Raw genomic sequence first — 25,233 nt, 5'->3', positions numbered from 1 at the left:
CTTACTAGACATTTCCAGATTGGCTGGACAGGATGAGGGCCCCATTCAGTGCAGGATGATATTTACATCCCATCTGCACAAAGTCCATTCAGAACCCCATTCAAGGTGCCAGTTCTTTAAAATGCATAAGAGGCATAAACTTGTCAAATTCTTGTCTGTAGAGAGAAACAGACAGAAATAGAGGAAAATGAGAAAGGAAAAAAAATTTTTGGAGCTCTCTTTTTTCCTGGGAGTAATGGCCCCTTAGTAGCTAAATAGGTGGATCTTTCAGGACCTTAGGGAAATCTATGAATTCAGAAACAGACTGTTCAATTGGTGAGATAATAGGGTTGTCCTAAATTCATGGATTCAAATGTGTCAAGGAGAATTCTTTCTACGTGGGAATAGACCTGATTCTTTCCCTCCATTTTATTAGCTTCTCAAATAATACAATGAATATATATTTCTTGTAGAAACATTTTAAAACATAAAAAGGATAAAAAATTTACAATTATTCATGAATTGACCATTCAGGTGTATTCTAGATTTTATATCCTCATTATATATTTTTAAAAATTGGAATCATGTTGGACATATGGTTTTGCTTTCCAGCATTTTAAACATTATATTGCGAAGATTCTATGATCATATCATAGATATTCCTATTGAGCAATTAGCTTTCAATATTTTAAAATTATAAATAATACCGCACAAAACATTCTTAGGCCAAATCTCTGATAACATCCCTGTATATTTCCTCAAGCCAGAGCCCTAGAGGAGCATAAAATGTTTCTAGGTTCCTAATCCATGCTGTCATATTGCAACCCAGAATAACTGTGCCACTTTATGCACCTTCCTGTAATGTGTAAGATGAGCCTCTTACCCCATTGTCATGTTTATCATCAAGGCTTAAAAAAAGATCTTCGCCGGTCTGATATGCATAATCATTCTTTTCCACCTTAAATTAGGCAATAAGATTTGTGTTATTCGTTGTTTCCTAAGGGGTACAGCACTCATTGTTAAAGCGGGCTCATCTGCTGCTGGAGAGCCCAGGCCAGGTCACTGTGAGCAGGGCAGCGAGGTGAATTTGCACCCCCAAACTCCTTTAAGCACAGGTGCCTCATCCAATCTCACCTGTCTTGGGGGCATCCAGCATCTTTATGCTTTTTTCCTCTATCAGATTTTGCTCTCAAAAGGAATTCATCAATGTTGGGGAAGGCAAAATGTCTTAACCATTGATGGGTATTTGAACTTCAGTTTTATTTCTTTTACTTACAAACACAATGATATATTTCTTCTGTCCATATGGGGTCCTACGAGCCTTGGAGGGCTTAAGACAAGATCCCTGTTCCTGGAAGACTGAACTGGTCCTGAGAGAGTGAGATCAATGCCTGTAGGTTAAGTAGCTATTCCTGAAACCTGTCGCCAGTGTCTGAGAAGAGGGAAGGGAGTGAATACTTCTGCCTCCCGTGGCTGGCAGACCCGTAGACGGAAGCACTAGCTTATTTCATTGACTTGCTCCTTGGGTTTGGGATTGTGGGGATGGTGGTGTGAGAGATTCCTTCTTGTCTTCCACTTTCTCTCACTTCGCTCCCTTCCTTTTTCAAATTACAAAAACAACACTCTTGTTTGAACCTGCATTTGTTACAACAAGCATGTGTTGTTTTTGTAATTTAAAGTAATATCAAGGGAAATAGCAAAAGTTTTTCTATTATCCCTTCATCTATGCCTCTGAGGCATTTATGTTAACAGATTGGTATGTGACTCTCCACACCTGTCCCTGCTCTTACAAAACATGTACCAACATGAGCATGGGTACGTGCTTTTCCTTTTACTATTATGCCTATTGTTATTATTACGATTATGCCCATTACTCTGCAGCTTGCTTTGTTTACTTAACGCAGTAAGTAAACTGTGCTGACAGCTCGGAGCCTGCTTCAGATTCCGTGTCTCCCTCTCTCTCTGCTCCTCCCCTTTTCATGCTCTGTCTCTCTCTCTTGCTCTCTCAAAAATAAATAAACATTAAAAAATTTTTAAAAAGCTTTTAAATGAATAAAGTAATAGATGCATATGGTACAAAGTTCAAACAGTACAAATGTATATAGTGAAATGTTTGCCTGCCTTCCACCCCAGACACTCAGTCCTCCTCCCCAGAGGCAGCAACTGTATATAATAACTGGGAGGTTAAGAAGGATTTTTCCTTTCTCCCTGGAATTGGCACGTAGGGCCCAGAGCTAAGGACAAAGAGGCCAAATGACTCCACATTCTAAAGACTCCTACCGGGGCTCCTGGGTGGCTTGGTCGGTTAAGGGTCCGACTTCGGCTCAGGTCATGATCTCACGGTTCGTGAGTTCGAGCCCTGCGTCGAGCTCTGTGCTGACAGCTCAGAGCCTGGATCCTGTTTCAGATTCTGTGTCTGCCTCTCTCTCTGCCCCTCCCCTGTTCATGCTCTGTCTCAAAAATAAATAAATGTTAAAAAATAAAAAATAAAATAAAATAAATAAAATAAAATAAAAGACTCCTACCAACATCTGGAGCAGGACACTTTGTCCAGAGCGGGCAGAAGGTACCTTTGCACCACCAGCAGGCACTGGCCCAACTCCCTAGCGTGTAAGAGGAGGGCAGGAGAGGTGAGAGGAAATGGGAGCTTTGGCACTGTCCACGGCTCAAGGGGAGAGAAGACAGTGTTCTTCTACGTACTACCCCTCCCGCCTCCACAGCCAAGAGAAGAGGGAAGGGTCCAAAGGAAGGACAGTGACTGGAGCTGGCAGTGACACAGTCATTTCCTCATGACTTTACTCAGTGAGGGTGCTGGAGTTTCCTGTGAGTCAGGGACATTGTTGCATGCAGCTGAATGAGAGCCATATGGCTGTTCCACCCCAGAGGGCAACCCCAGCTGCAAAGGCTGTGGAATGTGCCACGCGGCAGGAGCTCAGCTGGCAAGGGCTGCATGGTCTCCTTGGGACAACATGTGGCAGAGAGGGGCCTCTGAAGGAGCTGGGCCTGCGGCACTTTAAGTGCCTGCATTTGGACAATAGCTACGCAGGGCAGTGATGACCACAATTTAGCTAGAACCACTGATAAGCAACAAGGAGAGTAGATGATAATTGTACCAGGTAAATAAAAAGACCTTTGTTCTTTGCCCTAGATGTCTTCTCTGTCTGGGAAGTACAGAGCAATAGCTCCTATCTGGAGTAGTAGTACCTTACAAGGTGCAGCTTGGAAATTTGTGGAGGTGGTTTTTGGAGTTTCCACAATGACAAGGAACAATTCCTGGCCCCGTTGTCAGAGACTAGGGATGCTAGATGATCTGTCGTGCACAGATGCTATCCGACTATAAAACTTGTCCCACACAATTATCCAGTGTTTGGCTCATTCATGTCAGAAACCTACACAGAATTATCTGAGCCTAGGACCTAACTATGCTTTAAACAGAAATATTTTTATAATTTCATTTGAATGTTTATGTAACTGTAGAAATATTAAATACAAAACCAAAGGTTATTTGCAATATCCTAATATATGCCGAATTTTCTCATGCAGTGATTATGGGTTGTGATTTAGTGTGACCCTTCTCTGAAAATCCTGAACTTTTAGCTAGGGTACATGAAGCACACTGTAGCATTTCTGCTATAATTACAGTATCTCATGGGGGTGGTAAAAGGGTCTTAAAAAACAGGGTAAACACTGAATAGGCTCATGTAGTTGAGTTGTTGTTTTGGGTCCCCGATCATTTTTCCTTTGTGCTCTAACTGTGCACACTAGGGAGAAGGAAAGGGGATTATTATCTGTTGAGAACCTGAAGCGTGCCAAGATGATGCTGGATAACTAACCTGGAGTCCTCGGGTCACTAGCTCTCCACTTTATCGATGGGGAAGCAAAGGCTTTAATGAAGAGTAAAGAGCCTTTTTCCTTACTCCCCCTTTTCGCTCGCATTTGAACTTTAAATGTTTTTGTTTCTCTTTTATGCAAAGTAATCACCTTTCCTCAAAGTGACATCCTTCTTCTTTTGTGGCTGCCCATGTTCCCAAACACTGGTTTCATTTGGGCGACAACCTTAAGTTAGCTTTGGCTCTTCTTTCTCTTTTGATTTTCACAGATAATTAGCCACCTGGTAATTTCTCTTCCACAGTGGTTCTTGAATTTAACGTTTTCTTCATGACAGTCAAGCCCCTAGCCATTTCATGTTTATATATGGGTAAGTTATTTATCCCCTCTAAGCCTCGGTTTTCCCATTTGTAAAACAGAAATAACAGTGAGTGAAACTAAATAAGCACTCAATAAAGGTCACTCAGGAAGCGAATAAGAAAGACAGGATTTACAACTAGTGTGGAGCCTCCCTCTCCTCCTCTTCCTTTGTAGCCCCCGAAGGGGCTCTCTTCTGACATCAACTGGTGTACTACAATCGAATTCTGACACCAACCACCGGGAGTTAGCCCAGACCCCACAAGCTGAAGGATACAGTCCACAGCACGACCATCCTCACCTCACATCAACTACCTACAAATCTGGAGGATTTGCATGACCCCTCTGAGGTATGATAATTTGCTAGAATGGTTCATAGATCTCAGGAAAGTGCTACATTTAAGATTAGGGTTTTATTCTAAAGGATACAAATCAGGAACAGCCAAATAAAGAGACGTAGAGTGAGGTCTGGGAGGATCCCGAGCAAATGGATTTCATGCCCTCTCCCTATGGTACCAGGATGTATCAACCTCGCAGCTCATCAATGTATTCACCAACCAGGAAGCTCCCTGTCCAGAGTTTTGGCCATGTGACTTGGTGATCAGTTTTTATAGGAGCGTTGACTCCATTATTAAACTCAATCTCTAGCCTCCCTGCCGCCCCAGAGGTCAGGAAGTTGGACTGCTATCATGTGGCTCAAAGACACAACCCTCCAATCATACCATTGGTCTTTCCAGCATGGCCAGCCACCATCAGGTTATTGAGGGGCCCACCGTGAGTCTCCTTATTAGCATAACTCAGATGCAATTGGAGGGTGAGTTTAACATTTGAATCAGCAGAGTGAGTAAAGTGACTTGTCCTCCCTGATATGAATGTCCAGTCAGTTGGAGGCCTAAATAGAATTAAAATGTTGACCCTAACCTCTGAATGCCTGATTCTTTGAGCTGGGACATCAGTCTTCTCCTGCCTTTGAACTCAAAGAGAAACATCAGCGCTTCTTGGGTTGTGAGCCTGCCAGCTTTTAGGCTGGAACTGCATCATCAGCTCTCCTGGATCTACAGCTTGCTAACTGCAGATCTTGGGACTTCTTGGCCTCCATAATGGTATGAGCCAATTCCTTATAATAAATCTCTTTGTATCTAAATCTAAACCTATATCTATACCTATGTGTATGTCTACATATTCTGTTAGATCTGTTTCTCTGGAGAGCCTTAATACATATGAGGTACCTAGAGTAGTCACATTCATAGAGACAGAAGGTAGGACGGTGGTTGGCAGAGGCTGGGAACAGGGAGAATGGGGAGTCATTGTCTAATGGGTACAGACTATCAGTTTTGCAAGATGAAAAGACTTCTGGGGATGGATGGTGGTGATGGTCGCGGAACAATGTGAATGTACTTAATGCTACTGAACTGTATATTAAAACATAATTAAGATGGTAAGTTTTATGTTATGTGCATTTTGCCACAATTTTTAAAAACTTTTAAAATGTTAAAAAAAACCAACTAATAGTTTTAACTATTAAACATACCAAAGTTAGCCGTGATGACAACCAAATGTAGCAGTGTGACTGTCTTTGTATTATTTACCAACCTCATTATCCATGGTTTGTGTTATGAAATCTGGTATTGGTGGGTGTGATGGCAGTTATTATCAGCCTTTGCTAATTTCTTGAGATTTGTTAAGAATGTAGAAAAAAGAACATTTTCATTTATTCAAAAAAATATTTAATGAGCACTTAATCTGCCAGGTCATGTGCTAGCCACTTGGGAGAAAATGCTCAGCCAGACAGCCTCCTGCAGCTTAGGGCCCAGTGAAGGACAGAGACAATGAAGGGCATACAGCACTTACAGGTTGTGTTAAGGGCAATGGGATATAAAATAAGGAAGGAGGTCTCCCTTGACAGGGAATAGGGAAGCTTCTCTGAGAAACAGCTCTTTAAGCTGGGACCTGAGACAGAAAGAAAAGCCTGTAGAAGTATGGGGGAAGAGAATTCTGGGAGGAGGGAATAGTGATAGTAAAAGCTCAGTAATCACTGAACTACTGAAGAAAGTGGTACTTGTATATGTAGTTGCGTACCTTGAATGGTGCTGAACGAGGGGGACTTCCATAAGGTTAGGAAAAATAAAATAAGAGATATGATGTTTTCAGCTATAAGATATGAGGCTAATAATACTCTGTGGTAACTAGGTTCTTTGGAAGAAATTTAAAAATAAATTGTGTACAAAAGAAAAAATATCTAAAATAAAGAGAATAGTTCTTGAAAATATGGACACATGTTGATTTTTATCAATTGATTATATACACCATGGATTGACAATTTTAAAGGAATCTTACAGATAATACTTTTATTTCTAAAAAACATTTTTTAATGTTTATTTTTGAGAGGGAGACAGGGCATGAGCAGAGGAGGGGCAAAGAGAGGGAGACACAGAATCTGAAGCAGGATCCAGGCTCTAAGCTGTCAGCACAGAATCCGATGGAGGCTCGAACTCATGAGCTGTGAGATCATGACCTGAGTCGAAGTTGGAGGCTTAACTGACTGAGCCACCCAAGTGGCCCTATCCTTTTATTTTTATTATTTTTTTTAAGTTTTAAAATTTATTTTGAGAGAGCCAAAGACAGTGCAAATGAGGGAGGGGCAGAGAGAGAATCCCAAGCAGGCTCTGCATTGTCAGTGCAGAGCCTCATGCAGGGCTCGAACCTATGAAGCCATGAGATCATGACTTGAGCCAAAACCAACAATTGGATACTTAACCGACTGAGCCACACAGGTGCCCCTATATAATCGTTTAAAATAGTGAAAATTGGTCTCTAATTTAATTTCTTGATAAGCTCATATATGGTGAAATGAATTTATGATTGTGGTTCTCAGACCAAACACGATATTAGAACAATTGATGTAACAGCTATTAAATCAGAATCAAAGGGTAGTTCTGGGAAATTGGGTTTGTAGAATGCTGGACAGTGTGGAGCAGGGACACTTGGGCTCACTCTGCTCTCCCTGCTGGCCTTTGCTAATGCAGGAATGAAGTCAAGGATCAAAAAAGCTTGACATAAGTATTTCCTTTAGCTTGAAATATATAGATTGATAACATTTTTCCTGAATAGGCCTTGAACGTAATGAGAATTATGGTGCTACAGGAATTGAGCTTTCCACACTTGGCAACACCCTACCTCGAATGAGCGGTTGTGCTGGAAGGATGTGCCCCCATTAGGGATTTTGGGGGCCAAAGGAAATACACATGTATGGCCATCTTGCTTCCACCAAGATCTTTTTCCTTTGTTAATAAATTAGGAGCTTGATGTGACTTACATTTATAATCTACAGCGCACCATATTTTCCCATATAGAGAGAGGTACTGTAAAGTGGTTGATACCAAGGACAGCCACATCTCTTAGCCAAGCCACTCCTGCAAGGCTTCTGGGCTGGAAAGGGGTGGTGGGAGAGCTGGCATCAGTCAGAACTCTTGAAATCACAAGTAACAAAAGCTAAGTTAAAGTTACATTAAATAAACATTTATTGGCTCATAGACGTCTAAAGGGGTGGTTCAGATTTGGCTGATTCAGAGTTCAAAGTATATTGCCAGGACACCTTGTTCTTTGTTTTAATCATTTGCTTTGCTTTTCTCTTGTCTCAGGCAGGCTCTCTGAATCACAGCAAAGATGGCCTCAGAAGTTCTTGAATTACAAGGGGGATATAAGCACCTGTAATCTGAGTAAGGAAGAGTCTCTGTACCCATTGCCACCCCTGATGAAATTCTCTGACTGGTGCTGGGTCAAGCTCTATGAGCATGAGTCATATGCCCAACCCTCTGCCTGGTGAGGTAGGATAAGGTGCTTCACAGCCTTACCAGGTCTGGAAGATGCAGGTGCCCAAAGGAAAAGGGATTACTCTCATTAGAAAAAGTGGAAGGGGAGTTCTGGCAGGCAAATATAACAGACTATCTAGCAGAGAAAGAAACCAAGAAATTGTTCCTTTGGAGGAAAAGGGCCAGAAGACTGTTGTACCCTTTCATATGCTTTGAAAAAAAAAAAAAAAAAAAAAAAAAAAAAAAAAAAAATATATATATATATATATATATATATATATATAAAACAAAAGCTACTTATCATAGTAATCAAGACTTCTAGATCTCCCCTCCCCTTAATTTACATTTAATATCTACTTAAAATTCTTTAAATTGTCAAGTTGCCTCATGTCCAAAGCTTGGCTACTCAAATTGTAAACATTTCCTGAAAACCTACCGGTGATCTGCTAGACACTTTGCATTTATTAGTGAATTGTCACAATACTCTATTAAGTATTATTTATATTTTATAGATAAAGATATTGAGGCTCAGACAGTAATTTTTCCAGTATCACACAACTAGAAATGAAGTATAACCAGATTTGCCTGGTTCCAAAGCCTCTAGTTTTACTACTTCACATTCATTCCTTAGTTCAATGTATTTGTTGACAAAGATTTGAGGATTGAGCTAGATAATGTAGTGGAGGGAAAGAGCTATGTAACTGTATCGACAACCTACTAAAAAAGTGTCAATATTCTTAATATGGAGAGCTCTTAAAATCAAAACAATATTTCAAAAAGTACATGAAGAATTAGACCAGTTAGTAACAAAAGTGCAAATGACTTTTAAACGTATGTATAAGTGCTCATCCTCACTGATGACCAAAGGCATAAACATTAAAATAACAGTTTCAGTTTGGGGGTACCAAATAGATAATGATCTTCTTTCTTTTCCTTTCCTCCCTCCCTCTTTCCTTCTTTCTTTCCTTCTTTTAATTGTGATATCCTGTGTAGGAAAGGGATCAGGAAAGCAGAGACCCTCATACAAACTGATGAGAGTAAATATTGGCACAATCCCTTTATCTTCCCCAAATCTAGTTTTTGTGATTGCTATGAGAAAACATCCAGTCCTGAAGCACCCTCCCCATCAATCCATTTCCCACATGGTGTTCATCTTAACTCTTTTTTAAAATTTTTTACTTACATCCAAATTAGTTAGCATATAGTGCAACAATGATTTCAGTAGATTCCTTAGTGCCCCTTACCTATTTAGCCCAACCCCCCTCCCACAACCCCTCCAGTAACCCTCTGTTTGTTCTCCATATTGAAGAGTCTCTTATGTCTTGTCCCCCTCACTGTTTTTATATTATTTTTGTTTCCCTTTCCTTATGTTCATCTGTTTTGTCTCTTAAAGTCCTCATATGAATGAAGTCATATATTTGTCTTTCTCTAATTTTGCTTAGCATAATACCCTCCAGTTCCATCCACGTAGTTGCAAATGGCAAGATTTCATTCTTTTTGATTGCTGAGTAATACTCCATTGTGTGTGTGTGTGTGTGTGTGTGTGTGTGTGTGTGTGTGTGTATGTGTATATATATATATATACATATATATATATGTGTGTATATATGTATATATATTTATAAAATTTGTTCTTCCTATCCAGGAGCATGGAATCTTTTTCCATTTTTTTGTGTCTTCTTCAATTTCTTTCATAAGCTTTCTACAGTTTTCAGCATATAGATTTTTCACCTCTTTGGTTAGATTTATTCCCAGGTATTTTATGGTTTTTGGTGTCATCTTAACTCTTAATATCTCTTACAACATGCTCATATTGCTACTTTGTGAGTTTTCAATTTTAGGTGTTTTCTTGAGTTTTCAGTTTTAGGCATTATCTATTGATTTTTTACTTTAATAGATGGGAATTTAGCTCGGCCCTCACCAGTCACTATCCTCCTATCTTATTAGTGCAGTTATAATTTCAGCTAGCTTAATATTCAATGTTTATATTATTATCATTACTAAATATCAGTCACAGTTAAGCCACATACTATATCATCCTTTACCTTTCCTGCACATTTCGTTTTCCTTGAAATTTATAATTTGTTCATTTAGTTTTTCATGGCTTCATTATTAACTCATTAGCTAGGGTTGTTTTCTATTTTCTTGATAATACTAAATGACTTTGATTTTCTTGAAGTCTCTTTGAACGCTCTAACCAGATCCTGTGGAGACTATGGCCTTTTGGCCTGCCACATAGCCATCTCCTTTGGATCTCTCTTCACTGTCAATTAGGAATCTCCTTTTCCTTTTTCCTGTGCTACATCTTTATCTCCCAAGGTCACATGTCTTTCTCTTTCTTGGCTTCCTCTCTCTCTTCCTGAGAAAAGGTGCATTGAAATACATTGTTTTTGAGATTTTTACCTGTCTGAAATGTCTCTCTTCTACCTTCACTCTTAATTGACAGTTTGGCTGGGTATATAATTCTTGAAAATAATTTTCTTTCAGAATTTTGAAGGCATTGCTTCATTGTCTTCTGGCTTCCTCTGTTGCTATAGCAGGCAAATATCTCCCTGGGGACAGATGTAATGTATAGAGAGTATACTTTTTGCTCTAATGTACCCATAAATAAAAAATACACCATGTATGCATTCAACATTCAAAAAATTTAAGTATTTTAACTCGGCGCAAAAGTAAAATAAAAAGTTACCTTATTGCCATCCTAGTTATGCTTTAATAAACAGGCACCTGGAGTTATATTGTCTCCCTCTTTTCCTTTTGGGTATGACTTTGGAAGTTCAATGTTATTTTGATTCTTAATTCTTGATATAAAGCCTGATTTTTCTTCCTGAAAGCTGGCAAATTTTTTTCTTTCTTGTCAGTTTACTGAAATTTCACAAACAGCTTCCTTTGGCTAAGCCCTTTTAATTTGAACACTTGCTTCCTTCATTTGTGGGAAATTTTCTTGAATTTTGATGATTTCCTTCCCTGTTCATTCTGTTCTTTATTTCAGAAACCCTTGAACTCTGAAACTCATATATTAGAACTCCTGGAATGATCCTTTAATTTTTAAACCTTTTCTTTTTCTTTTCTTAATATTTCTGTTCCTTTTTCTGGGAGACTTATTCAACTTTATTTTCCAACATTTCTCTTGAGTTCACTTTATTTCTGCTACAAAAATTAGTCTTTACACATAACTAAATTTTGTTTTTGCTTATTCTTTTATCTTTGCTTTCCATGTCATTAATTTTTGTTTGTCTTTAGTATTCCTTCTTTCAACTTCCTTTGGATTTAATATGTTATTCTTTTTCATACTTTTTAAGTTGAAAGGTTAGTCCATTAAATTTTTAGCCTCTAAGTACAGGAAAACTTTAGCTGCACATCACAGGATTTAATAGGAGGCATTTTCATTATTGTTCAGTTCCAAGTGTTTTCTAATTTTATTTTCTTTTTTGACCCATGAGTACACAGAAACATATCTATATCTGAAAAAAGTCATAAAATTGATTTCTCACTTAATTGCATTAAGATCTGAAATTGTGTTCTCTGTTCTTTGATTTTTGTTGAAACATGCTTTATAGCCTTTAACATAACTCATTTCTAATGTTCTATTTATTCTGGCAGATAATGTGCACCCTTCAACTTATGCTTGCCATTTTTTTGTACATTAGTCAAATAGAGCTTATTAATTGTGCTGTGCAAATATCCTATATAATGACTGAGTCCATCTAAATTAAAATTATGGCTTATATTTTTCTTCACAGCAATCAAATCCTGTATATTCAGGCATCAAACCCATCTAAATTTCAGGCAGAAGCCACAAAGTCTTAAGGAAAAAAATCTATCTAGAATCAAGCAGATAGATGTGATGCCTTTTTGTCTACCTCAGCAATTTCCCCCCTAGTTTACCATTTGTGTAGACCTTTTCCCGTCCTGGTTTATGCTGGGGTCTTTAGTCCACTCCCTGTCCTGTGTGTCACCTAAAGCTATAGGCACCTGGGACAGTAGAGGTTTTCAGGGCATCCAGCACCTTTGGTGATTCCTCACCCTCCCAGACTCTTCCAGATTTACTCGTTGATTTACAGAATTTTCCCTACTTTCTCATAAGCTTCCAAGTTCACTTTAAGTGCTGTTTTAAACTATTTTTTCCAGCATTAAGTGTTTGCAGGGGGTGGGGGTTCTTCTAGTGTATCTTTCTTACCCTTTCTTACCCTTTTCATCTCTCTCTCTCTCAACTTCTCATGTTCTTGCTCACTTTTATTTCATAAAGGCTTCTATGTATACTTGAATTCTATGTATTCAAGAATACATATTCTTGTATCCTTAACCGTGGCAAGTGGCATTTCCCCCCTCAGCAGGGTAATAAATTTTGAGTGATTTATGTACCTCCTAAATTGACATGCTACTTTATTTTCTTTGTTCCATAGTATACTATGTTTAAAATGGATTCCATTATCCTCTTTTTTTACTTAATTTTGGATACAGAATGTTCTACCTAGCCTGACCTGGTGTTTGCCAGCAGACAGACTGGTCAAATTGTCTTTGGCCCTCGTTTGTCCACTTGTGTGCTGGTGGAATCCCCTTCACAGATCTTAAGATCTAGCAAGGTATGGATCTTGTGGTTCTGTTGGGTTCCTTCCCATTCTCTGAACAAATGGGAGTTCAAGAACTCTCCAGTTTAAAGTCTTCTCAGGGCTGCTATTCTTGCCATGTCCTTGTCTAAAATCATTTCATGATGTAAAGGGGCCATCACCTGTTCTTTCCTCTCTTCTCCAATTCCCTGTTCAGATTTTATTTTATTTTATTTTATTTTATTTTATTTTATTTTATTTTATTTTATTTTATTTTATTTTATTTTATTTTATTTTACTGTGGATAAGGGGAGAGCACTCACAAATTGTTTTAGAAAAAGTGCTGAAGAGGATGAACAGGTGGGACAGACATAGAGCAAAACAAAACAATGGAGAGAACTGTTATCTAGTTTTATGACTAATCATGTGTGGCATGCATGTTATCTCTTATAGGTATTGCCAAGAATGCACATTCTTGGGCCTTTTCAGACCTACTAAGTCAGAATCTCAGGGTGGGGAGTGAAGCCTGAGAATCTATAGTTTAACAAGTTCTCCAGATGATCAGGATGCACACTGAATTTTGGGAAGCACAGGTGCAGACCTGTGATTGCCCAGGAGGGTGAACAGTAAGGAGGGATGAAGCACCTACCTTTTAAAAATAAGACATAGCATTATTAGATTATTATTATTAATTATTAATATTATTAGCATTATTAGATTATATATTATAGATTATAATATATATATTATAGATTATTAAATGAATTTTCCAATGAGTTACATTAATATGGTAGGAAAAATATTTCTTCTGGACTCTGGAAAAAGGTTAACAATCCCAGTTTTTGGTAGCTTGGCTTTTTTTTTTTTTTTTTTTTAAGTATGTGACCAGTTATTTTAGTGAGAATTTGAGAGAAATTACACAGAGGTTGTGATAGACGTCTTTTTAAATCAAGGACCTTTGGTTTATCTTTCAAACATTGCTGAGGTCTACTTTTCCCCATTCAGACTCATTGCCACCAGCTGGGGTTCACTGTTTCAAGCAGAGACTATTTTTACTGCCACATAGCTAGAATTTGATGCTTCCTTTCTTACTTACTCAATTCATAATTCATTTCGTATCTAAACCATGATCAAAACAACCAGGGGACCCAATCTACCTATATGATGAAGTCCAACTTTCCAACCTCATCAAGCCATTCAAGGTTTTTCATTGTATAATCTTTTCCTCCCCCCCTCGTGCTCTCCTAAGATTATGCCTTTTTCACCTGGCTGGTCTCTTTGTCCCTATAAATTGACAATGCTTGTCAGGACTCCAAGCCCCTGCTTCTGCTCTATACCCACTTCTTTGTTTATCCAAATCTAAAGTGGAATTCAACATAAAGCTCAGGTGTCATTTTTTCTCTGGCTCAAATTTCCCCTCATATTGCAGATCTGTCACTCTAAAATATCTTCATTTTCCCATTTCCTGGAGGTTAATATGTAAACTCTTTCACCTCACATACAACATGGCCCCAATTTCTCTTTCCAGGCTCATCTCTACAAACTTTTATGTACTTGACCTCCAGACACAGCAAATCACTGATTCTCAGTCTTGCCATGTATATTCAGCTTTCTGTACCTTTGTCCATGCTTTTCCCACTGCCAGATGTGACTTGCCCTTTTCTCCACTTGAAAAGATCTCAACTATCCTTCAAGACCCATTTTAATCATTAAATTCTCTGTGAAACCTCACTGACCTCTCCCTGGTGAAGCACTCTAGCCCAGAGTACCTTGAGTCTAAACATCCTAAACATGTAGTATCCTACACATTGTATTATAACTCATTTGTGTATTTGTCTTCTGCACTTGATGTGAGCCCATGACTACATAGTACCCAGAAGGGTACCATTTATACCACAGTTGCTTGAAAAATGTTGTCTGTAAACCTGTATTGATTTCCCCATTGCCTCGACTCCAAGAGCTTTTAGCACTTTGCTAAATTACCTTACATTGTTTTTCTACTGTTTCAAGTGTGCACTGGATTCCAGTAAGATTAAGTAGAGATGTCCTAATCAAGGAACTTAATTTCTCCAGCCTCAGTTTCTTCACCTATGAAACAGGATAGATAATAAAGGCCTGTGTGAAATGAAGTAATGCTTTGAAGTATTTAGCATAATACCTGGCACACAGTATGAACTCACAGTGGGAAAAACATTTCATAAACTCCTACATCTTACATTTCTGTCTTTTTCTCCTAGCAGTCTCATAGGGCTGTAGTGAAGATTATACGAGAACATGCATATGAAACCATGTTGCAATGTACTATGCAAACATTTACCTTGATTTTCAGCCCCTTAACTAGGTTAGAAGCCTGTTTCAGCCTTCACCGTTTAGGTCCAAGGCCTCGACAAGATGCACAAAGCCTTATCCAGCACTGCTTTTCTTTTACAGCCACCCATCACCTCTCAGCACCTGTCACAGGGTTATGACACGGCAGGTGCTCAATATAGATTTACAGATAGGGACAACTCCAGAATTACCAAGGCCTTTAACTGCAAGTGAAGCCTTCTGCATTCTTTTGGTTTGCTGTTGGTTTGGAGTAACCTGATTTAAACATTTTGCGTTGGCCAATTCACTCCTGACATTTTGGAGATGCTGTGGAGACATTTGGAGATATTAGGCTTAGTCTGCTTTGTGGTAGGACCTCTTCTGCCTTTGGCATGTGTGACAGGGAGTCAGCTTTAACCAGTGTCCTACTTTTTTCTCTTACTAACGACATAAATTATGTTTATATAACACTTCCACCGCAGAATGACTGAACAAGTACTTGATTTGGGTCCTTTCTGACATTTTGACAATTTGTATAAATCACCAAGATGTGAGTTTTGCCTTTAAAATACAAGACAACAAGAATACAGGGGGAAAAAAAAAGATAAAGGACAAGGCTTTCAAATGCTGTATGGAAACATAGGTATGGTTACAATGCATCGAAATAGGTGAAAGTTCCCACAATCTCCAGGGTACGGACTCAATTTCTGAAAAGGATTTGAAGCAGCCTACAGGAAAAGGGCAATATAGTAAGACTGGGCCATTAACCAAGAAAGGAAGGGAAGACTTGGTAAAAGCATCTGAAGAGCCACACCATTAAACAGTCCTAGTACCCGGGGGCATTTCCTGAACTCCGAGTTTACAGGACTACAGGGGAACGACTGGAAGCCGGCCTGGTGAAGCCAGGTGAACCGACGCAGGTGCGGGCGAGGCCCGCACCAGAGCCAAGTCCCCCCAGCTCCGCCGCAGAGGCACCCGGGCGGCCTGCAGGACTCAGCGCTCAGCCGCACCTGCTCCGGGTCGTCCCTCGGCGGCGGGTGCGGGCTTCCCGGGCTCGCGCTTCTCGGGCTCCCTCAGTCCGCTTGGGGTCCGGCCGGCCCGAGACTGCTGAGCCGGCCGCGCCGGGGGAAGGAGTTTCCGGCGGACGCAGCGCGGAGCCGCTTCCTGTCCCGCTCGCCGCGCCGCCTCACGCTGCCCGTCCCGGACGCGGCTCGCGCGGGACCCGCTCCCCTGCCCCGGCAACACGTCCGGCCCCATGCAGTCCCGGCTCCTGCTCCTCGGGGCGCCCGGCGGCCACGGCGGCCCGGCCGCGCGGCGCATGCGGCTGCTCCTGCGGCAGGTGGTGCGGGGCAGGCCCGGCGGAGACGGGTGCGGGTCGGAGGTCAGACTGCTGCATGCCGGGGCGGGGGCCGACACAGGTAACCCCGGGACGTCCCCGCCGCACCTGCGGTCTGTGCGGGGCCCCTGCGGTCCTCTGCACCCCACTCCCTCCTGCTTCGCTTGGGAAGGAGCGCCGCGCGGGAAGCCAAGACATAGACATTCTAGTTTACATCTCGCGGCTAATGCTGTGTATCGCGAGGCAAGGCGCTTGCACTCTCTGGGCCTCATTCTGTAGTCCGAGGGATCTGGGCTAAGGCTTATGATGACCTGGAATAGTGCATTCGCCTCCCCCCGCCCCCCGCTGCTTTTATCCCTGGGATGCTGATTTGGACTGCAGTACACGCTGGGGTTTAATGCAGGAGCCCTCAGAAATTGTTGAAACCTGGGATTGACCTTGCTCTCAGAGTGTCAAGGGCCTAGAAGCCAGTCTGTGCCATGTTCCAACCAGGGCTAGTGGCGGCTTAGAAGTGTACGTTCTCGCCAAGGATCCTATCGTTAACAGTGTTTTAAATGTATACGCAAGCCTTTCTGAATTTTCCAGGAGTTTTCCTTTCCCAAAGTGTTCACATCTTATTAGAGCTGAAAATCACAACCTAATTTTAAAACTCCTGACTGTACCAATGAGATAATTTAGACCCAGAAGGGAAAACTGGCTTGCAGATTACACAGCTAGTGACTGCTTTAGAATCACGTGTCTGATTTCTTAACTCAGGCTTTTTTTTTTTTTTTTTTCCCCTTTTGGTTATACTAGAGCTGGTTTTCAGAATCTTTTTTTGTTACATGCTGGAGTTAGAGCATTTGTGCTGGTTAAGGGGAAGGGATGTATGTTGTTGGCTGTTCTTAAACGGCAAAGTGATTCTAGGCAAGATTTTGTCAGTGTCATTGCTGCTTAGAATACCAGAGGTTTTTACTTGGAAGTTGTAGGTTTCATTGTTCTTGCAAAGACTGGCCCCAATAATTTTCCTTGCCAGGTTTAGGTCCCGTATATTCCATCCATTCATTCATTTACTGAACAAAAAATTTTTTTTTTTTCGTTTTGTGTGGAGTTGTGATTTCAAATTTTGCTCCTTTACCAGTTATTGTGACTATTGTGATATTAAGAGTTTTTTGTTTGTTTGTTGCTTCTTTGTCCTAGAAAGCAGGGAGGACAAGGGTGGAAGTGCAGCATAATCTGTAACTTGGGCTTTGGAGTTAAACAGTATGGGTTGGAGTCCATTTCTGCACCATCTGAATATGGAGATCTGAGGGTGGGTTGCTTAATTTTGTGTCCCAGTTTTCTTAACTCAAATGAGGATAAAAAGAGTATATTTGATAGGATTATTATGAGGATTTAATTAGTTCATATAATTCCTGGCACATGTTAACATTCAATAAAAGTTAGCTTATTATTCTTAGTATATATATTTTTAGCTATGGGAGAATTGTTCTGTTTCCTTGGCTTTAGATGAAATGAAACCAGTTACTTTAGGTTTAAAACTATCAGCTAGCTGGCTAGGCATACGGGAAAAAGTTAAGTCGTATGACCTTTAAAAAAATTGGTCTTTGTACATGAATAATACGTGGTGATTATAAAAACATTAAAACTGTCCTCAACATTATGTCCAACAAATCAAAGTACAGGCTTTGCTTAAAATGTGAGACTCATGAACACATTATAGACAACATATTAACTTTAGACTTAGTCATTGACTGGCAGAATCAGACCACAAGGAGTAAATTGTGCTAAACTTACTTGCCTTGCTGTTGCAAAGATGCCCAATGTTGCAGGTGTGAAGACTGAGTAAATTCATTTGGAAACTTATGAGAGATCTGGACTCTATTAAGAACAGCTGAGAGCCAGGTAAATCGGAGGCAAGCTCTTGGCTACCCCGGGACATAATGTTGGTCATAAAGGTTGGAGTGTCTCATTTTGAACCAGAGGTCATACATAGACAAAATAAAAGCCACAAATAGCACTGTGATGTAATGAATTACAATTTAGATTGGAAAGATGCTCCCAGCTGCATATACACGTGACCAGTAACTCATCTCTGCATGTAATTGACCTTGCTTCCTTGTAGATTGGAAAAAGAGCACTGGGGTACATAAGCAGTAGATTCATGTTCTATACTGTTCTTATCTTTCCTGGACTGTATGTATGTCTTATTTATCTTTATATTCCTTTGGTACCTGTCAACACTTTGTATCGTGTTGACACGATACAAGCACTCAGTGACTTATAATACTAAAATTCATACAGAGAAGGAAACCAGGTACTGTAGGTTTAAAACTATCAGAGTTTTAACTATCTCCTTCCAGGAGAGGCTGGAATTGCCTTGTTGGCTTTCTTTTTTTTTTTTAATTTTTTTTTCCAACGTTTTTTATTTATTTTTGGGACAGAGAGAGACAGAGCATGAACGGGGGAGGGGCAGAGAGAGAGGGAGACACAGAATCGGAAACAGGCTCCAGGCTTCGGGCCATCAGCCCAGAGCCTGGCGCAGGGCTCCGGGCCATCAGCCCAGAGCCTGGCGCAGGGCTCGAACTCACAGACCGCGAGATCGTGAGATCCTGACCTGGCTGAAGTCGGACGCTTAACCGACTGCGCCACCCAGGCGCCCCGCCTTGTTGGCTTTCAAGATAGGAGCTTTATAAAGCCTGGTAAAGAAGAGAGGGTCATTTATGTTAAAAAAAAAAAAAAAAAAACAAAAAACAAATCCCAAAACCCACTGCCTTTTGTCCTTTGCTATTGGATAGTTTTAAGTATCGATAATTTGTAAATTCTTTGTATCTCTTTATGCTTCAATTGGTAGTGTTGTCTCTTAGTTTTAGGAACAAAGAGGCTTACAAGGAGGTTAGCTACTGCAAAGAATTTTCAGTAAAGATTATTGCAGGGTTTCACAGATGGAGGCAAGTAAATTGGCTCAGTGGGACTCTGACAGTAAACTGTTTAGATATACCATGGAGCAGGCTCAAATGATAAACCTGGAAGCATAACTCTGTGTAATCCACCATGACATGTTTAGTGCTGTCACTTAACACCATTGTTATTAAAGGGACTCTGTTTTATCTTTTATGACTTTTGTATATTAATAAATTTGATCAAGGAATCTTTAAAAATACTTTTTGTATAAGAAATTGTGTTCATTGTTGAAAAGTAAAGTGCAGACAAATCCCCTGAGATATAATCTCCCATTCAAAGTCATCATTGTCAACTTTATGGTGTTACTATTATCAGATTTTGTGAAATACATATAATATTTATTTGTACAACTGCACATTTCTTTTTTAAAAATAGGATCATGTATTTTTTATAATTCTCACTTAACCATTATTGTAACATATTAACAAAGTGGTAAATATTGCTACACATGTTCATTTTAAGTAGATACTAAAGTCATATATTTATTCATATAATTTGTTTTACCAGTTTTTCATTGTTGGACATTCAGGTTGCCTACTTTTATTTCTATTTTTTTAAAAGAAATCTCTACACCCAACGTGGGGCTCAAACTCATTACCCTGAGATTAGGAGTTGGATGCTCTACTGACCTGAGCCAGCCGGGTGCCACAGGTTGTCTGTTTTTAAATATATAAAAAGTGCAATAGACATCCACCCATAATGCATTTTTTTGTGATTTTATTCCAGAGCTACAATAGAAGTAATGACTTTGGGGAGGGGAAGTAGAGAACTCCTGCTTCATGAAGAATAGAGTGTAAAGGGAAAAACTACACTATGATGGTTCAGGTCTTAGCTCTGTATTTACTAGGTATTGAACTTTGGGAAAATTATTAACTACTTTAAACTTGCAGTAGGCTATTTTGACCCTGAGGACATTGTGGCCCTTCTATATTAAAGCATTTAGCAGTAAAATCCCAAAACAATTGTAACTTAATAAATCATTGGGAAGACCTGTGTTAGGAACATGCAGACTAATCTGGAAATTGCTGATATATTTGGTTTTCTCTTGGGTCTAAGTTTTGTATTAAAAAAAGTGGTGACACTAAACCAGTGGTTTTTAACCAAGAGTGATTCCCTTCCCCCAGGGGAAAACGTGCATAGAAAAACATGGTGATGGGTTCACATAGGTGGGAGATCTAATGGTTTCAGGCTAGATGTAGGATGTTCAAAGATCTTTAGGGTTTGGACCCTCTCTGCCCTTCCCCGTGCCGCCCCCCCCCCCCCCCCCCCCCCCGGCCTCCTTTCTACTCTCCATTTGTTGGATTTGATTTTTGCTGTATTGGTTTCAACAGCTGTTGGGATTTCTTCAAGTGGTAGCAATGATAGCCTTACTGACAGCCCCAGATTTTGATGGTCCTTACACTTCACACTGTTAGAAAAAGAGGGGGATGCCTGGATGGCTCAGTTGGTTAAGCAACTTTGGCTCAGGTCATGATCTCACTGTTTGTGGGTTCAAGCCCCACACTGGGCTCTGTGCTGACAGCTCAGAGCCTGGAGCCTGCTTCGGATTCTGTCTCCCTCTCTCTCTGCCTCTCCCTGGCTCACACTCTGTCTGTCCACCTCTCTCTCAAAAATGAACATTAAGAAAAAATTTAAAAAAAGAGAAAGAGAGAACATCTTTTCCTTGAGCTCTGACAAAAATTCTTGCGAGAACTCTTACTGGCCAAGCCTGGATCATGTGTCCATCTCTAAAACAATCACTGTGGCCAGAGAGTGGAATATTCTGACAAGTTTGTGCAGGATATTCACTTCTGGAGGTTTTGGTGCAGGGGTAAAGGTTGGGATTAATGGTATAAACTCTACCCAAACAAGATGGGGTGGGTTCTCCACTGGACAGAGGGATTCTGTTGTCAAAAGGGAAAGAATATTGAGTAGGTAAAACAAAACAGCTGTCTACTAAAACTCAAGTGTGTAATATCCAAAGGGGTTTTACAAGAATAAGTGTTATTTAGAATACACTATTGGGGCGCCTGGGTGGCTTAGCGTCTGACTTTGGCTCAGGTCATGATCTCGCGGTTTGAGTTCAGGTCTCATGTCAAGCTCTGAGACTGGAGCCTGCTTCCGATTCTGTGTCTCTCTGTCTCTGTCCCTCCTCTGCTCACACACTTTCTCTCTCAAAATAAATAAATATTAAAAAAATAAAATACACTATTAATTATTATTTGAATATAGAGATTATTTTCCTATAAACCTTTGGGAAATTCCTTTAAAGTAGGATGATTGCAAGTGATAAAATCAAACCTTATTACTTTAAATGAACCTTAAAGTTAATTTCATTTGGAAGGTTTTATCTTTCGGATTCTTTTCAGGGCTTTTAATTTTCAAATCGATACTTTCCATGCCTGAATAAAATATATATCAGTTTATTGGTGGTAGTATTTGTGTGAGAGTTTCTTTGCTGTATACAGGGATTTAAGTAATCTGAGTTACATGTGGTTGCTTTTTTGCATTATTTGTAATAAATGTAATTAAGTGTTAAGCAGTATATTCTATAACAATCTGTACTTGTTAACCCATTCTAGTTATTCTAGTAGTTTCCATTATGAGTATCTTATATCATTAACTACAGTGTCTAAAAAAATGATTGTATTGAACCAAAATAGTGTATTTGAAGAAAGGTATACCTTAGTTTCTTCTAAGTTGTATTACCTATTGTGTTATATAAGTATTTTCACTTCCCTTTAGAACATACTTACACTACTTCATTTAAATCAAGTCTTTACAAATGACTTGATTTCTGAGCTTTTTGAAAGATAGGCTGTTCTCAGTGCAGAAAATCAGTGAACTAGGGCTTAAAACAACACTTAATTAAGAAAACAGTATTTAATTAAAAGCTGTATTCATTCACATATTCATTTACCAAACATTTCTTGAATACCCAGTTGGTTTAAGATATTATTTTTGGCTCTATGAGTACAAAGGTGATTAAAACATAGGCCCTGCCCACAAAAGGCTGCACTTTTACAGACTGAACAGTGGTCTTCAAAAATTTTCACACTTACCTCCTAAAAGGATTTTGAACATATGTATCCCTTTGTATATTTTGAAGTTGATATCTAGAAATTTTCCTGAAAAGAATAAATAATTGCAGAGTACAGTGTTTCCAGTGTGTTGTAAATATTGACCTTTAAAATAAAAATTTTTAACAGTCTTGAAAGTGTATCTTTTAAGTGAAATTAGAATATCCTAGTAATATGTTAGCCACTATCTCTGTTTTGAAAAATAGATTAAAAAGCTCATGTTTATCAGGAAGCTCATGTTACTTTTTTTTATCTCCTTGAATTTATATTTCAATTACCACTACTCATCATAATTTTATCTTAATATTTTTACTCTTAAAATGTTTTGTCTTTAGATTTCTCTGCACAAAAATGTTTAAGTGTTAAAACATACCTATCACTACAATTATTAAAGCATAATTGTTCAAAAGAACATCAATATGTTTCAAATTTCTTAAAAAAATGTAAAATTTTGCGGAAATATACCTGTTAACAACATGAGTGGTGCTTTTCCCCAGTTAAATATTAATGTAATTAATAGCTCCTAATTGAGTACTAATTTTGCTGCAATGTATATAATTTTGATATAGAAATATCACTCAGTTCTTTACAGACTTTTTATATATGAGCCAAAAGTAATATGTTGATTAATTATCAAAAATGTTATTTTTAGTGGTCTATCAACTGACAACTTGATTATAGCCTTTTCAGTTTTATTCATAGCCAATAATTGGAAACCACTTGACTGGCAGGTAGAGTCACTGACCTAACCAGCCAGTACCATCACTCTGCCTCAGTTTCTGGAAGATTCACCAAAAAGGCTTTACCAAAATTTATCAAAAGGTTATGGTTTTTTCCTCATGTAGAGGCTGCTTGTTTAATGTACTCAGAAAAGAGGTGATAAAATGAACCCTTCATTCAGCATACCTTTGCCAGTATAGTATTTGAGAAAATGCTTTTATCATGTTTAAATACTTTTTTTTTAATATATGAAATTTATTGTCAAATTGGTTTCCATACAACATCCAGTGCTCATCCCAAAAGGTGCCCTCCTCAATACCCATCACCCACCCTCCCCTCCCTCCCACCCCCCATCAACCCCCAGTTTGTTCTCAGTTTTTAACAGTCTCTTATGCTTTGGCTCTCTCCCACTCTAACCTTTTTTTTTTTTTTCCTTCCCCTCCCCCATGGGTTTCTGTTAAGTTTCTCAAGATCCACGAAAGAGTGAAAACATATGGTATCTGTCTTTCTCTGTATGGCTTATTTCACTTAGCATCACACTCTGCAGTTCCATCCACATGCTACAAAAGGCCATATTTCATTCTTTCTCACTGCCACGTAGTACTCCATTGTGTATATAAACCACAATTTCTTTATCCATTCATCAGTTGATGGACATTTAGGCTCTTTGCATAATTTGGCTATTGTTGAGAGTGCTGCTATAAACATTGGGGTACAAGTACCCCTATGCATCAGCACTCCTGCATCCCTTGGGTAAATTCCTAGCAGTGCTACTGCTGGGTCATAGGGTAGGTCTATTTTTAATTTTTTGAGGAACCTCCACACTGTTTTCCAGAGCGGCTGCACCAGTTTGCATTCCCACCAACAGTGCAAGAGGGTTCCCGTTTCTCCACATCCTCTCCAGCATCTATAGTCTCCTGATTTGTTCATTTTGGCCACTCTGACTGTGTGAGGTGATATCTGAGTGTGGTTTTGATTTGTATTTCCCTGATGAGGAGCGACGTTGAGCATCTTTTCATGTGCCTGTTGGCCATCCGGATGTCTTCTTTAGAGAAGTGTCTATTCATGTTTTCTGCCCATTTCTTCACTGGGTTATTTGTTTTTCGGGTGTGGAGTTTGGTGAGCTCTTTATAGATTTTGGATACTAGCTCTTTGTCCAATATATGATTTGCAAATATCTTTTCCCATTCCGTTGGTTGCCTTTTAGTTTTGTTGATTGTTTCATTTTCAGTGCAGAAGCTTTTTATCTTCATGAGGTCCCAATAGTTCATTTTTGCTTTTAATTCCCTTGCCTTTGGGGATGTGTCAAGTAAGAAATTGCTGCGGCTGAGGTCAGAGAGGTCTTTTCCTGCTTTCTCCTCTAGGGTTTTGATGGTTTCCTGTCTCACATTCAGGTCCTTTATCCATTTTGAGTTTATTTTTGTGAATGGTGTAAGAAAGTGGTCTCATTTCATTCTTCTGCATGTTGCTGTCCAGTTCTCCCAGCACCATTTGTTAAAGAGACTGTCTTTTTTCCATTGGATATTCTTTCCTGCTTTGTCAAAGATGAGTTGGCCATACTTTTGTGGGTCTAGTTCTGGGGTTTCTATTCTTTTCCATTGGTCTATGTGTCTGTTTTTGTGCCAATACCATGCTGTCTTGATGATGACAGCTTTGTAGTAGAGGCTAAAGTCTGGGATTGTGATGCCTCCTGCTTTGGTCTTCAAAATTACTTTGGCTATTCGGGGCCTTTTGTGGTTCCATATGAATTTTAGGATTGCTTGTTCTAGCTTTGAGAAGAATGCTGGTGCAATTTTGATTGGGATTGCATTGAATGTGTAGATAGCTTTGGGTAGTATTGACATTTAAACAATATTTATTCTTCCAACCCATGAGCATGGAATGTTTTCCATTTCTTTATATCTTCTTCAATTTCCTTCATAAGCTTTCTATAGTTTTCAGCATACAGATCTTGTACATCTTTGGTTAGATTTATTCGTACATATTTTATGCTTCTTGGTGCAATTGTGAATGGGATCAGTTTCTTTATTTGTCTTTCTGTTGCTTCATTATTAGTGTATAAGAATGCAACTGCTTTCTGTACGTTGATTTTGTATCCTGCAACTTTGCTGAATTCATGTATCAGTTCTAGCAGACTTTTGGTGGAGTCTATCGGATTTTCCATGTATAATATCATGTCATCTGCAAAAAGTGAAAGCTTGACTTCATTTTTGCCAATTTTGATGCCTTTGATTTCCTTTTCTTGTCTGATTGCTGATGCTAGAACTTCCAACACTATGTTAAACAACAGCGGTGAGAGCGGACATCCTGTCATGTTCCTGATCTCAGGGGGAAAGCGCTCA

General features: G+C 39.4%; 1 protein-coding gene and 1 long non-coding RNA gene across 4 annotated transcripts in view; one reads left to right on the top strand and one right to left on the bottom strand.

Annotated features, from left to right (window-relative positions):
- The window catches only part of LOC109265878 (uncharacterized), a 73,183-nt gene extending 57,803 nt beyond the window's left edge, over window positions 1–15,380 (bottom strand). The window contains exons 1-2 of one of the 3 annotated variants that reach the window (XR_008420949.1): window positions 14,510–15,380; window positions 67–155 (exon numbers count right to left, since the gene is read on the bottom strand). This is a non-coding gene — a long non-coding RNA (uncharacterized LOC109265878). The remainder of the gene's footprint in view (window positions 1–66; window positions 156–14,509) is intronic. The other 2 variants (XR_008420954.1, XR_002079390.2) reach the window with 2 other exon arrangements.
- A 616-nt stretch (window positions 15,381–15,996) lies between these two features.
- The window catches only part of VWA8 (von Willebrand factor A domain containing 8), a 363,559-nt gene continuing 354,322 nt past the window's right edge, over window positions 15,997–25,233 (top strand). The window contains exon 1 of the mRNA XM_053899178.1: window positions 15,997–16,251. Within this exon, the coding sequence (XP_053755153.1) occupies window positions 16,089–16,251 (163 nt within the window). The 5' untranslated portion in view covers window positions 15,997–16,088. The remainder of the gene's footprint in view (window positions 16,252–25,233) is intronic.

The sequence above is a fragment of the Panthera pardus genome, unplaced genomic scaffold (genome assembly GCF_024362965.1).
Source record: "Panthera pardus isolate Hobbes unplaced genomic scaffold, ASM2436296v1 HiC_scaffold_1, whole genome shotgun sequence".
Classification (NCBI taxonomy): Eukaryota; Metazoa; Chordata; class Mammalia; order Carnivora; family Felidae; genus Panthera; species Panthera pardus.
Note: the sequence above shows the minus strand (reverse complement) of the source record. Positions and strands in the feature narration are given on the sequence as shown.